General features: G+C 42.6%; 1 protein-coding gene across 1 annotated transcript in view; it reads right to left on the minus strand.

Annotated features, from left to right (window-relative positions):
- Positions 1-4,389: 4,389 nt before the first annotated feature.
- Positions 4,390-15,603, minus strand: part of LOC137333411 (adhesion G-protein coupled receptor G2-like) — a 41,173-nt gene continuing 29,959 nt past the window's right edge. The window contains exons 9-13 of the mRNA XM_067997563.1: positions 13,948-14,075; positions 10,439-10,707; positions 6,710-6,809; positions 5,439-5,716; positions 4,390-5,079 (exon numbers count right to left, since the gene is read on the minus strand). Of these exons, the coding sequence (XP_067853664.1) occupies positions 5,006-5,079; positions 5,439-5,716; positions 6,710-6,809; positions 10,439-10,707; positions 13,948-14,075 (849 nt within the window). The 3' untranslated portion in view covers positions 4,390-5,005. The remainder of the gene's footprint in view (positions 5,080-5,438; positions 5,717-6,709; positions 6,810-10,438; positions 10,708-13,947; positions 14,076-15,603) is intronic.

Below are 15,603 nucleotides of genomic sequence, written 5' to 3' on the forward strand. Positions count from 1 at the left end.
ACTTTGCTCTTTAATTCTGTCCTCATATTTCCCAGATTTGCTGGTGCATTCTCTTTATTAACTGCTGCTATTCTCTCCAGTTGTTTCTCTCTGCATTCGATTACTCCTTTACACCTATTTCTCTCTCCATCAGGATTCTCTTCACGCCACTTTGTGTCTGTTTCAGTGTTGTCTACTTACAAGGTTCCATTCTTTCCTTCACTCACTGAGTGCAGCAGTACGTCAAGTAGCAGCAAAAATATTACAAGATAAAAGGAGCTGCGGTGATTGATGGGATGGGACTCTCCAAATATTTGAAATATCTGCTTTTCATCCATGAGTGTGGGCAAGTGGACAAACGGGTGTAAATGCTGATGTCCACATGAATGTGGGCCTTAGCCCTGTACTTAATCCATAGATTGAAGCTTTGCTGTAGCCTGTTCTCTGAAACAGTTCAAGGCCAACCAAATGCTTGAAGCTTGAATCTAATGTGTCAGGTGTCATTTTGGAGGAGGGGCACAATACTTCCTAGATACAAAACTCCCAGAAATTTCACCAACTGTGCCTGAGATCAGACACAGTTGAAGGGTCTCCTATGCACCCGGTTCTCGAGGCACTGGCACTTGTGCTTTCCCCTGAATGGAAGACTTTCATATTGGAAACCAGGAGTGTGCGCTGAAAGCTGAGTAAACAGAGCACCCTCTGAAACTGGTGACCCTACAGAGCATTTCAGGCCTGGATATTACCAATCTTCTGAATAGTCCATAAAGAAAATGATAACTGAAATGTTACAAATATTTGATTAGCAGAGATACCCACTAAGGCAGTGATGTTCTTACTTGGTTATTCTGGTGGATGGATAAAATAACACAGGAATTGTTAGGTACAGGGAACAAGCCTGAATCATTTTCAGAGATAAATCCCTCCTTTGTATCACATTCCCCAGTCTCATTTCTCAACAGAAACACATCAATTTCTCTCTTAAATCCATTTCTACTATCCACTTCAAGGGTCTTCCCTAGTGATTTATTCCATAGCTTTATTACTCTTTGAGTGAAACAGGTCCTACCTAACTTCTTACTCCTAACTTCCAAACTTTTAACTTGTGACCCTTTGTTTTTGAACCCTTCAGCATAGTGGACAATTTGCCTTGATGATATTATTACTTCCCTTCATAAAACTTCAATGAGTTTACCTTGAAATCTCCATTCCACAAAATCTAGTCCAACTTCTTCAACCCTTCCTCATAACTTAAATCGCTGATATCTGGAATTAATTTTGCTGCTGGTCTCTGCACCTTGTCAAGGCCAACACCAATGATTAAGTGACCGGGACTGAACATAGTACCTCAGGTGAAGTCTGACCAACATCTTATACAGCAACTTCTTTTGATTCTACTCAACTGCAACCTAGGAACTTATTGAATTATTTTTATTGCAGCTAAGGTAAGATTTATCTACCATATCCCAATATGTCTTTCCTAATCAGCCCTTTGTACCACTGTTCTATTTAACACATACTCCCTCTTCTGGCCTTTTGCTCCTATATTATTTTATTCTGATCATCTTGAATTGTATTTGCCACCCCCTGGCAGTTACCAAAAAGGAACTAAATCCTGTTGAATCTGGTTGCATTGTCCCTCATTATTTGCCCTCCTTCTGACTTTTCTATCTTCTGCAAACTTGGAGATTTCAATTTCGATGCCTTAATCCATTATATATATATATTATCATATTGGGTCCCAGGGATCACTCTTGGTGCACTCTGCTCATAACCTCTTTCCAACCTGAAAAGTTCCCATTATGATGACTTTCTGTTTCCTATTTTAGGTCAGTTCTCTATTCAGTACCAGAATTGACTTCTGTTCCCTGATTCCTTACGTTAGGGTTCCACAATGATGATCAACAGCTATCAAAGACTTTATGAAAATCCAAGCATGTAATATCTACCAGGATCTCCAATGATGCAACAAATCTTCCATTGTCCACATGAAAAGACAGTGGAAAATCTGGATCCAGAAATGAAAGCCTGAGGCAATTTCTGAAATCTTAGCCTGTTGTCTCTTATTTTTAGTTTGCTGAGACCATCTACCTCAGCTGAAATCAAGTAATTCAGCACAGAAGGGCAATCAAATCTGTGATCGCTCCCGGCAGCACTCTCCAGAACTGATCTCACCACACTTTGTGGGGTCAATGGGAGGGCAACTCATTAACATGAGGATGCATGTGCTACTTTGGATGTGTCTCTGGTGCCCCCCTGCTCCACGCCAACAGGAACTTCAGCATCTGGGTTTCCAGGAATGCTCGCCTCCCCACTCCAATCCCGGCACTAGGCCCCTGAGCTAGGGCGACAATCAATGAATTTTTTTTAAACAAACATTTGGTACCTCTTCAGGGGTCCAGGCCACTTGCCAAGGCTGGACCCGATCAGTGGGAACCACACACGCCCTTGTGGAGGCCGCTATGCCTCCATTCATTTGGTGTACTGGCAGTCTCACAAACACTGAGCCCCAACTGTGGAGCGGAGCAGGAACTCCTGCTTAAGGTGTCCCCACCCTGGCCCATTATTTGCCTTGAAGTTCCACTGTTTACAAGACACAGAGGAAACAAACTCTGTGGAACCCCCCTCCCCAGAATTCCAGTCCCTAATTGTTTTTCTCTTAGCACTGCCTCACTATGAGACAGTTGTTACCGCCTTAATTACTTGCCAAAGATGAGGAGCTGTGCTCTTCACACACGATTACCCAAAGTATAAAATATTAGTCAGTGCACAAGATCGAGCAGAAAAAAATTCCAGTGCACCTGGATTTTGAAATATTCTGTAGATGGATTTTCAGTTTTGACTATTTGAGCTCTTTAGATCAGAGCCAGGAGGGATAAAGATAGAGTTAGGCCTCAATATCACAGCAAGTTTGAACAAGGTTTGATTGTGATGATTTATCACTGACTTTATTACAAAGTATGTCGCATCTGACAAATATACGGATACAAATAAGCAGTTGTTACAGATTTCTATTAAATTTCTAATTATTACAGAAAAGTATGCTGCTGTAAATACTGTATAAGCAATGCACACAATAACTTCACTAGGAAGTAAACTAATATAAAACTATGGAAAAGTAAAAAGAAACTTGCACATTTCATAAGAACATAAGAAATAGGAGCAGGAGAAGGCCATACTGCCCCTCGAGCCTGCTCTGCTATTCAACCGCAACTCCAATTTCCTGCCCGATCCCCATATCCCTTGATTCCCCTAAAGTCCAAAAATGTATCTATCTCAGCCTTGAATATACTCAATGACTCAGCATCCACAGCCCTCTGGGGTAGAGAATTCCAAAGATTCACAACCCTCTGAGTGAACAAATTCCTCCTCATCTCAGTCTTAAATGGCTGACCCCTTATACTGAGACTATACTCCTTAGTTCTAGACTCTCCAGCCAGGGGAAACAACCTCTCAGCATTTACCCTGTCAAGCCCCCTCAGAATCTTATGTTTCAATTAGATCACTTCTCATTCTTCTAAACTCCAGAGAGTATAGGCTCATTCTACTCAATCTCTCCGCGTAGGACAACCCTCTCATCCCAGGAATCAATCTAATAAACCTTCATTGCACAGCCTCCAAGGCAAGTATACCCTTCCTTAGATAAGGAGACCAAAACTGTACACAGTACTCCAGGTGAGGTCTCACCGAAGCCCCGTACAATTGTAAAAAGAATTTCCTTACTCTTGTATTCCAGCCCCCCTGCGATAAAGGTCAACATGCCATTTGCCTTCCTAATTGCTTGCTGTACCTGCATGCTAACTTTTTGTGTTTCTTGTACGAGGACACCCAAATCTCTCTGAACACCAACATTTAATAGTTTCTCATCATTTAAAAAATATAAAAAATTTCCCGTGACGTTGCTCACAGTGAGTCGGAGGAAATGCTATTGTGTAATGAGAGAAGCATTATATCGTGTAACATACAGTGGAATATATAATTGATCTCCCATGGCATTGGTCACAGACTCCAAATTTAAGTTGGTCAGGCTGGGAAGTTAAAAGGAGTGAGTTGAGAACTTTAGTGGAGATGATTGGTGCAGCTAAAGTGCAAAGGGGTGGGCTTGTTGTGATTGACATAGAATCCAGCCAATTAGGAAGAACCAGAAAAAAAAGACAGCAAAACCTCAGCCAAGTATTCCAAAATATGCGGAAACATTTTGGGATTACAGCACTGTACAGACAATTCTGTTAATAAGCACCGTATTCCAAGTTGTTTAACTTTTTACTTGTTTCTTATAAATGTAATTGTTACTTTTATCATAAATTTTCAGGTAGTTGAAAAATTGGAGATGACAGTTCAAACCAAGTTCGGAAATTTATTTGAACAATTTGGTTGCTATCTACTACTTTCTAGTTTGGAATTTGTAGCTTTCAAACAAATTGAACAATTTGATTGCTCAAATCAAAAGTATAATACTGCAGATGCTGGAAATCAGAAATAAAAGCAGAAAATGTTGGAAAAGCTCAGTAGGTGAGGCAGCATCGAAAACCTTTCAACCTGAAACGTTAACTCTGTTTCTTTCACCACAGATGCTGCCTGACTTGCTGAACTTTTCCAGCATTTTCTAATTTGTTTGCTCAGCTTTCTGCTGCTTGGTATTTACTGATTAAATGGAACTGATTTTGATTTGTTCATGATACACCAATTGGATATTTGATTGGTAATTTAACAGATAACTCCTCATTTCAACCAGTCACTCTTTTTTGTCCTAAGGGGTGTGATCTGATGATGCATGCTCGGTGCAAGTTGCTTAATTATAGATAATGACATTCAAACAAATGCCCTTCCAAGCAAAGAGATATTGAAAATTATTGTGCTGATTTCTAGGGCATGCTGAAACCACAAATGTAGCAACAAACTTCAATCATATTTAAAAAAACTTTACAAACAGCGAGACTCTTTAAGAAGAACTTATTTTTGAAACTAGTTAGAAAAGTGAATGGAGCACGAGTGATAGCACTTTCACCTCTTCTGTTTTCTATGTTCATGATGTGTAACTTGATATTTGGTTTTTGGATGGTCGCTTTATAGCACAGTACCACAAGAATATGAAAAATCCTGGAAAAAATTTTTAAAATTCCATATAGTCATTAATTACACCATTTAATGTTAATTACACCATTTAGTATTTATCTACACAAACTGGCTTAAATATTGAATCAGCTAGAGTTGGTGAAAATGTAAATCTCATGAGGAATGAGGGAAAGATCCCCTTTGGGTGCAGGGTTATTCTTTGCCGCATAATAAAAAAAACCTTCACAATTATTTCCCTGCGTTTTCAAAGAAATTATTCCATGAAGTAAATTCAATTAATAAAATTACACTAACATTCTAATCATTGACTATTTATTACCATTCCTTAACTGCGAATACATATATATAGCACTATATCTAACAAAACTCATGCTTTGACTAACCTTGCAAGGAATTTAAGATGGAGAACAGGTACATTTGAACCACGTGTAGTGGTCCATATGAAAAGAAAGCCAAAGCCCAGGTTGTGCCCAATAAGCAGCACAGACCAAGGACTGTCCATAGGTCCTTCCAGACAGATCTTTTCTCATGTCTGCTCTCTCTTTGCACATAAATGAGCTTGGTACAGACAGTGATTAACATTGCTGTGTTCCCAAAGCATATAATGCTGAAATAGCCACAGTTTGTAACATAATGGACCAAATTGTTTGTTATCCAGCACCTGTTGAAAAAGAAAGAAGCCTTGAAGTATTCATCATGAAGCTTTGCTTTTGATTTCATGTACCATTGCATGCCATGTTTCTAACTAGCGCCTGACAAGTTAACTTCCAATGAGATGCCAACTTTTGGACTAATTCTTGTTCCTAACATGGACACTGCAAACTGTCTTGTAGTGTATCTGGGTTCTTAGACAGGTGAACGCTACACTTCAATTTTAGTCTTCAACCTAATAATTTTCTTATAAGTTCAGATCTAGTGCAGATTTATAACAGGAACAGAAGATAGATTATTTAAGCAGGTACATGACAAGTGGGCAATTTAACTTCCTCACACAATATACCACATGTTGCTTTACAAGCAAATCGTCACAACTATTGAGATTTACTCTGTGATGAAGTGGCAGAAATTGCGCAGTGTTTCACAATCTAACACTGAGTCATTTAATTCTTGTTCCAGCTGCAAAGAACACGGAGTAATCACTTACTGTTCCATGCAGCTTTTTAATTAAATCATCCCCTTCCCTCCCCCTCCTCTCCCTAAGATGTTGACTCCTTGCTAGTTAACAGTTGAACAGACACTGGTCACCCTCCAATATCCTGCCTTTGACAATGAGTGCCAACAGGCTATTCGACTGTAGGATACATCACAGCTAAGCTTAATCCTGTCTTCACCCGAGGTCCATTCCCAGCAGTGCTCACTGGATACCCATCAGAAGCAGGAACAATGGCAGATTTTCCTCTAACCATTAGGGTGCTGAGGCAAATTGTAGCACAGTTGCCACCGACTGACCAAAGCCATCTAACTCAGAACAGACCTGGCATTGAACCTGAGAACTTCCTGACTTACATGGCCATGCTACTCAATGGACAAACTTGCTAAGCTTTCAGGGAAGCTCTGTTCCCACAGCTGTCACTGCAGAAATTCTAGTGACAAGATTTATAGTGGAAGAAAATCGAGTACCATTATCGCTTCTGGCATTTTTACCAAGACCTACATTGGAACAGAGTTGTTTTTGTCCTGGGTTTCAATCACAAACTGGCCATAATTGTCTTTGTTCACTCCGATACATACAAACACCACAGCAGCAGGAATGCCTGTCAATAGGAGAAAATTATTTGCAATCATCACTATATCAACATTTAAAGAATACAATTCAGAATATATCTCATTAAGAATATCAGGGAAAGAAAGGACTCATTGAGCTGCCAATGCTGGAGAATTGACTATTTTCCATCTTTTGCAACCAATTTCAGTTCAGGAATAACAGATGTTAGACGCAGAATAAAGCACCCTCGACAAATCTCTTAAAAAAAGGAACATTTTTAAACTCACTATTAACAGTTAACCCAGCTTCACAGTTCCATTTCTGGTAGCAGTTCTCCTTGAGGACTGCCTGAGTGAGATTGATAATTCAGCACCAGCTGCTGCTGAATAATGGGTAGTTTTGTGATGTAAGCTTATACCCAATAAGAACGAGGTTGATTCTGCCTAACTCATTCCACATAAGAACCTAGATATTCTGGTGCCACCGTTGCATCATTGGAAATGTGGCGGGACCACGTTCCAAATACCTGGAGACAGGGTCATTAACAAAATAGTGCTGGGTGCCCATGCCAGTAGCAGTGTCCACCCAGTGTTAACAGTGTCAATCTCGGAATGGCACCCTGCCACTTTGGGAGGGGGAGCTAAAGGCCAGTTAAGCAAAAGATTGAAAGCAGCACCTTTTAATCAGTTAATGGTTCCAACATTGGCAAGTCCACAATCCAACAGCAGTTGATTCTGCTGGGATTTATTGCTGCTTGCAATGACACATTTATTCCAGAATAGCACCTACACCTGCTGTCAGCAGACATAGGTATTGATAGGCCTATCAGACATGTATCTGGCTCGATTCTCGGAGTGGTCTAGGAGTGCCTCCAGACATGGCCCCACACTGTTGTTGGGACACAAGTTGCTTGAGCAGAATAAATGTCCATGCCCCCTTGGCCAGAATTTATTGTGTAGGGCAAAAGGAGCAGGCCTCCACTGTGTCTGGGTCTCACCCCATTTTCTGACTCCCCCACCAGGACTCTGCCTTTTCACTTGATTTCTAGGCTAGGATCTTTACAGCTGGAAAGAAGACAAAGGGGATGAAAATCCTTGCCCCTTCTGCCGCCGTAGCAATGTAAAGCTACATCGAATGGACGGCCTTCACCTGAACCAAACCATCTTGCGGAGTGGGTAAATAGAGAAGTGGGGAAGGATTTAAATGAATATGGTAATGGGATAGGGAAAATCTAGGTTTGAGATTGGAGAGGGAGAGGGGATTAATAAATCTGTTGGAATACAAAGCGGAAGGTTGTGCTGAAATAAATAGACAACATCGTAGAACAGGTAGAAAAACTTCTGGGAAGGGATGGAGAGCAGCTAAAAGTCATGGTCCATGTTGGAACCAATGACATAGATAGGAGTATGTTTGAAATCTCGCAGAAGGAGTTTAAAAAGTTAAGCACTAGATTGAAAAAAACAAGATCTCAAGCGAATCAATCTCAGAGGAGGAAGGGAAAGAAGCTTTGAGGTAGTGAGAGATTAAAAACACTGTTTAGAAGGGACAAAGGATATCAAAAAATTAAATAAGAAAACCAGGGAAACAAATAATGGTCAACATTCCAAAAAGTGGAGTCAAGATTGAGTGGTTTGTATATGAATGTACAAAGCATTCAAAACAAATTTGGAGAGTTCGAAGAATCAGTGTCTACGGAGGGATATGATATACTAGCTGTAATGGAAGTTTGCACTTAGTAATCCTGTTTATAACATTTTCAAGAGAGATAGGGAGGGGAAAAAGAGGGGGTTTGCCAGTGTTTGTGAAGGATTCCAGCACAGTGTGAGAACTGATGTGAAAGTAGGCGTATAGTTGGGAAATAGAAGTCTCAACATAGTTAGGTTCAATATAAGATCAGAAAAGGATAAAAAGGACAAAGATAAAGGTGCTGGACTGGGAAAAGGCAAATTTGAGTTAGATGATAAAGGTTCGGGCCCAAATTAACTGGAGAGAAAAATTAGCAAAATTACTCCTCGCCTCTGAGTCAGAAGGCTGTGTATTCAAGCAGTACTACAGACTTTTGGATGAAATGTAAAACTGAGGCTCCTTCTCCCTGCACAAGTAGATCTAAAATATCCCATAGGACTATTCAAAGATGAGCACATCATTTGCCCAGTGTCTTGGCCAACATTCCACCTTCAATCAAAACCACCAATAACGGATCGATGAATCATTCATTTGTTGTTTTTGCACAAATTGGCTATCGTATTTGCTTACATAACAACAGTAACTGCATTTCAAAAGCCATCCATTGGTTGTAAAGTGCTTTGGGACCTCCTGAGGGTGTGGTAAGGTGCCATATAAATGCTTTCTGTTCTTTCCTGCTTTACTTCTCCCTCTTTCATTCTCCTCCTACACCTCCTGCTCTTTTTTGCTGTCCTCCTTCACTTCTTGCTTACAATCTTTTCACATCATATTGGGTCAGGAAGCACTTGGGCAAATGGACATGTTGGATAGCACTGGGCACAAGTGGGAAGTAGGTGATTTGGGAAGCTCTCATGGCAGGCAGATAAGGGCATGTGCTTCAGGAAGTACGCAAGGCGAGCAAGCATTTGGCCACTAAGCACAAGGGATAGCTACTGAGCAGGTGATCTGGGAAGCACTCGGGGCTGGCAGCTTGGTGAACTGTTGGATTGAGAGTCATTTGGTGTGAGCCGCAATAAGGCAGGCTGGGAATTAATCAGAGCAGGTAGGCAGTCCAGAAAGTGCTCAAAGTAGGTGAGCGAGTGGCTAGATAGGCCAAAAAGCCCTCAGGGAGAGTGGGCCAGGAAGCACTCAGTCTGGGCGAGTGAGTATACAGGCTGAGAAGCACTCAGAGTTTGCAAACTGGCAATTTTATATTGAAACATTTTGAACCCTGCTCCCCTTCTTGGGTCTGTGTAAGGCAGCCCTGTCTGAGCACTTGACCAACCCCTGGTTTATCATCAGTTTCTGCCCCCTACCACCTAACATTAAATGCTAAACTTCTGGGTCAAACAGGCAGCCCTTGCATCCAGAGATTAAATGGTGGGAAATATTGCTGAGGTCTGTAGTTCCCTCAATTCAATCCATTATCATATGCCCACCCTCGTATGTGCAGGGATACAGCAGAATGTGTCCCTGAGGCCCTTTCCACCTCCACCCCCTCCAGATTGTGAGGGAGGAGGAAGATGGAACACTTAGGCCTTTGACTCATTTCTGCAATAAGCATGACCCTTGTCAAGTGCATAGGCCAAAAATGGTACTGCATTCATGAAGAATTCCACAGCTCACGTGGCATAAATTAGTGGTATCATTCAGTCTTCCTCTTTAAATTTGTTTGTTACCAGCAGTGGCGTAATAATAAACAAAATGCAGTACAAGCAAATGAAACTGATTTTAAAATTTGGGCCATTTGAGTAGCAAGTATTCATCTTGTACGACACCAAGTTATCTAAGGTTTGTAATCTTATAACTGATAGCAGTGACAGAAATGGGAGATCGGTAGACCTGGTGTTATGTTTATGGAGTACCTGTGCTTAAGTATCCATTGGGTATCTGGCCTCTGCATACTATTGTGAAAAATATTGTATTGGGGCAACTAATGTTCTGTGTGCAAAGCACAAAATGGAGTCAATAAATTAGGCAACAAAAAGTGAAAGGAGAATACTTCATACTCACCCCAACCAATAAAAGCCAGTTTTTGTATGTAATATTTTACATAGGTGTTGAACACTTTGATCAACATCATGTACAGATGAAATGCTTCGATTCCCATCCAGGTAAAAGTGCACAGCAATGAGTAATGTAGACACACAGCAATGGTCTTACAGAGACCGTCATTTCTCAACATACTGAGCCATACATTGGTCAAGAAGTTCACGTTTAGAAGAAACAAGGCAGCGCAGAGGTTGATGTGGATCATGGTGACATGATCACTTTTATTTTTCCTAAAACAAAAATGAAAGCAAGACAACTTTATACCAACATCGTGAGGGAAGTCATACAGTTATACGGTAGGCACCATTTTGACATTGGTACAATATATTTGCCCAAGCGGACAGTTCAGTTTTACAGCCCTGCTCACGTTACTCTCTAGTCAGCTTTATTCATCCACAGTGAGCTCTGCTTGCCTAGTTTTCAACTGATGGTGAAATTTCCAATCGCCCAGTCATAAAGTTGGTGGAAGATCAGTGGAATCCCTGGAAAAAAATTGGTGTAAATGACTAAAAAAGTTATGGCAGGAGATCAGGAAAACTCCCACAGAAATTCCAGGTGAATGTTGGAAAACAGCAAAAGGGAGCCAAAAGTTTGTTCTTTTCCAACATTAGAACCTAACAGTAATCAAGTGGGCATGTTGGTGTTCCCTCTGCTGATTTTTCAATGTAACTGGGGTAGGCAGGGATAGGAAATGGGTTGAGACACAATCCACTGTATTCCTTTCCAGTCTTGTGTGCCCTGATTTCCTGCAGATAGAGATCGGTGGCATAAAATGTGCCGACCCCTGTACGGATGAGTTATTGTAAGCATATGGGAATGATGGAAGTACATCATCCAACGTATTCCCATAATTTATTCAACAGCAACACTGGATGCACAGGATACCTGTTCGGCCCTGGGATCCATTGCTGCAATGCTGGTAGAGGAGGAGGGAGCTAGTTTTTTGAATCCAGAATCGATTGCACAGGCCTTGGCATCAAATTCAAAGTTTGCAAAAAAAAAAATTCTGTTTTACCGGCTGCTGGCAATGCTACACTGCAACTCCAGGTGGAGGCCGTGAACCAGCTAAAAACATGGAAATGGCTCTGAGACCGCAGGTCGTCCAGGATGAGTGGCACATCTGTACCTTGGGCAAAAGTCCTGCCACACTGGAGATGCAACTCAATCTGGGCACTGCAGCAACAGCATGTGTAGTACATTGTATTATGCGTATGTGATATTAGAACCGATTTTCCTGATCCTTGCCCCTGGGGAATGCCCAGTTCACTGAGCAGAAAAATCAGGATGAAGGGGCAGAGACTCATTTTGTCAAGTCGCTGTTACATTGCCCTAGGATTTTCAGGAGTTTTCCTGGGAGAGCAGCCCCATCAGATGGATTCAATTGAGGTAGGTCGGGCCATTTCTGGCTTCCTACCTAATTTTCTGGATTGAACGCTTGTTAATGCCTGAGCAGAAGGACGCCCAGAAAACATGGCATGGTAGTATGATCCTGAGTCCCCACTGACTGGAGGGTCCATGGGGGATCGTAGGGGCAGGCTGAAGACTGGAGGTGGGAACTTCTTTAAATGTCGAAATCCCTCCTCCAGGATGTTCAGGTTAATGATATCAAAATGTTCTCATCTAAAGTGGTGTTTTCCTCTCGAAAGTCCTTTGGGAAAGAAAAGCTTAGTCAGCACAGATTAATGATTAAACCCTGCCTCACTTGGAGTAGCCTATTTCTGGTGGTAGTTCAAAGCTCGTACGGATAAAGCTACTTGAATACTAGCAGCATCTCAAGCACATGTAACTATAAGTTGAAAGAGATATTGTAACCTTGTACAGATCCCCGGTGAGGCTGCATTTGGAGCATTAGCCCAGAAAATAATTGATTCTGGGAGCCCAATTATGGGGCTTTGCCTGCAGTGGAATTGTAAAATGTGACAGAACTTGGATCCACCAGATTCTGCCCCATTCTCTAAAAGCCAACAAGTTGTAACCGGGGCGGGGGAAGGGGTCAGGGGGTTGTAGGCTCTTCTTCTACCCACCCTTCTAGCTACTGAATACCATTGCCAGCCAGAGGGACCCGATCTTCAAGGACTGACATCCTGCTGCAGTTCTGGAAGATGCCCACAGATCAGTTAATAGCCTAGGACAGGAAATCCCAGCACGTCTTGGCCTGGATAGGAGCTGCAAATTTTGGGTAATTAATTTCAATCTGCCAGGGCCGGAAGTTGCTAGCTGGGGTTGAGAATGAGCCTGGGCCATAGGTTAAGGTTGAGTATGATAACGGCATAGTGGATCCTGAGGGAGGCTGCAGAGTGAGTTGAGCCTGAGGCCAGGCTGGTCCCCGGATCGGACATGGCTAGGCCACAGGCTTAGACCAGGCATCAGGTCGAGGTTTGGCAGGGCTGGTCTTGGGTCAGAGAGTGGGGTGGGAGCAGTTAAATCAACTAAGTTTGAGATCAAACATGGTTGGTGAATACAGGATCAGAGCAGTGGCCAATATAGTAACGTAATGTATTAGACAGGAGAAGACCATTGGTCTACCTAGCCTACCCTTCAAAACCACTCATTAGTTTCATTTTGGTGATTCTGGAACTAATAGCCCTATGTCTCCTTTCCTAATAGGAATTCATCCCATCTTTTTGTTTAAAACTTGCCACAGTTTAAAACTTGCCACTCCTGCAAATAATCTGTTCCACCATCCCTGCTGGTAATCTGTACCATTACCCACCACCCCCCCCCATCCCAGCAACTGGTAATCCCATCCATCTCCCCTGAGGATAACATATGACCCTGTTACTAAAAAAAGACTCAATTTCCTATATTCTTTTGACATCCTTAACTTGCAACGTTAAACAATGAAAAAAGGGAGATTCAGCAGTCACATGGTTTCCATGGATCAATCAGATCACTACGTGTGGATAGACCAACGTTTAATTTATTTTAACGATACATAGATGTGTTGGCCAGGGGCTGCAGAAACTACTGAGTTTATTCCGAACTGCTGACACACAGGCAAAAGCAACTTTTGAACTGAAGTAACCAGAGTTCAGTCGCTGGCCTGAGCTGGCTGGAACCGGTTTGAACGAGCTAAGTTTTGTGAAAGACAAAGGAGATGTGATAAGACACAAGTCCTTATTTAGAAAAGGAGTAATGAGGTAATGCTACCTAAGTCCTTGGGACAGAGCCAATGAGGAGAAGACACAGACTAGGCGAGCAAGCCTAAACCAACGGGAGAGAGAGACTCTAACGACGTGAATAAAGGGAATTGAGAGTTAAGAGAGAATTGACTCTTCTCCCCTTTGCACTAAGCCAATAACCGTAACCGGTGACCTCTGGTCAACAGATGGATAAATAAAAGTTTCACATAAGAGATTAGTTTGGAAAACATAGAAATTGATATGTGAACTGAAGCTATTGGAATACTGGGATACAGTCTCATTGGAGATAATCTTGCAGCATTCACTGAACAGATGTGTGTGACTCACCTGAATACACAGTAAAGGATTACGGTGATGGCTGAGAAGATGGCAGAAATGCCACAGCCAATCTGGGTGATGAATGTTAATGATATCAAAACATTCTTATCCAAAGTGGTATTTTCCTCTCGAAAGTCCTTTGGGAAAGAAAAGCATACTCAGCACTGAGTAATGATTAAACACTGTCTCACTCGGAATAGTCTATTTCTGGTGATAGTTCAAAACTCTTATGGATAAAGCTACTTGAATAACAGCTGCATCTCAAACACATACAACTGCAAGTTGAAAGAGGTATTGTAACCTTGTGTAGATCCCCGGTGAGGCTGCATTTGGGACATTAGCCCAGAAATTAAGTGATTCTGGGAGCCCAATTCTGGGGCAATTCCAGCAGAGGAATTGTAAAATGCGACAGTTCCTGGATCCACTGAATTCTGCCCAATTCTTTGAAAGCCAGCAAATTGTAATCCAGCAAGGGGGAAAGTGGGGGGTGGGTCATGGGGTTGTTGGCGCTTCTTCTACTACCCCAAATGGTGTATTTGGGGACATTCACAGGCTACCCCAGGAATCTCACCAGATGCGCCCCCTAATAGGGCCAGTGGGAAGCACATCTGCTTAGACCAGACGTAGGTTCCGTTATGGACATAAAATGCAATAGGGGCCTTACGTCATTGGAGTTTACCATTAGTGAAATATTGGGCCTTTCAGTCTTTGGCCGGACCAGCCTCTGTCTTTTCCTCTCAGAGCGGCAAGGTACGGCTCTGAGGTTCTGATGTCTTCGCCAGGTGAGTGTCCCTATTTTTTTTTTATTCGTTCATGGGATGTGGGCGTCGCTGGCAAGGCCAGCATTTATTGGTCATTCCTAATTGCCCTTGAGAAGGTGGTGGTGAGCTGCCTACTTGAACCGCTGCAGTCCGTGTGGTGAAGGTTCTCCCACAGTGCTGTTAGGAAGGGAGTTCCAGGATTTTGACCCAGCGATGATGAAGGAACGGCGATATATTTCCAAGTCGGGATGGTGTGTGACTTGGAGGGGAACGTTCAGGTGGTGTTGTTCCCATGTACCTGCTGCTCTTGTCCTTTTAGGTGGTAGAGGTCGCGGGTTCGGGAGGTGCTGTCGAAGAAGCTTTGGCGAGTTGCTGCAGTGCATCCTGTGGATGGTACACACTGCAGCCACTGTGCGCCGGTGGTGAAGGGAGTGAATGTTTAGGGTGGTGGATGGGGTGCCAATCAAGCGGGCTGCTTTGTCCTGGATGGTGTCGAGCTTCTTGAGTGTTGTTGGAGCTGCACTCATCCAGGCAAGTGGAGAGTATTCCATCACACTCCTGACTTGTGCCTTGTAGATGATGGAAAGGCTTTGGGGAGTCAGGAGGTGAGTCACTGAGTGTCCCTGTTGCACCGCTATGGGTGCAGGTGTTCACCCCAAATATCTAAATGACCCTGTCTCCAGGTTTGGGATGGGGGTCACTGCCAGTTGAAGGCAGCGGGCAAGAGTTGCATCCCGCTACACTTCCAGTGGCGCAATTGCATTGCAGAATTTCTTCCCTGTGGTGTGCAATTTCAGCTGGCACACCTTCAAAAAGACATTGATGCCTTGGAGAGGATTCAAAACTGAGTAGCCACGATAAATTCAGTACTTGAGCTCTGAGTAGGGAAATTCACAGAGCTCAA

This window comes from Heptranchias perlo, chromosome 16 (genome assembly GCF_035084215.1).
Source record: "Heptranchias perlo isolate sHepPer1 chromosome 16, sHepPer1.hap1, whole genome shotgun sequence".
NCBI classification, from domain to species: Eukaryota; Metazoa; Chordata; class Chondrichthyes; order Hexanchiformes; family Hexanchidae; genus Heptranchias; species Heptranchias perlo.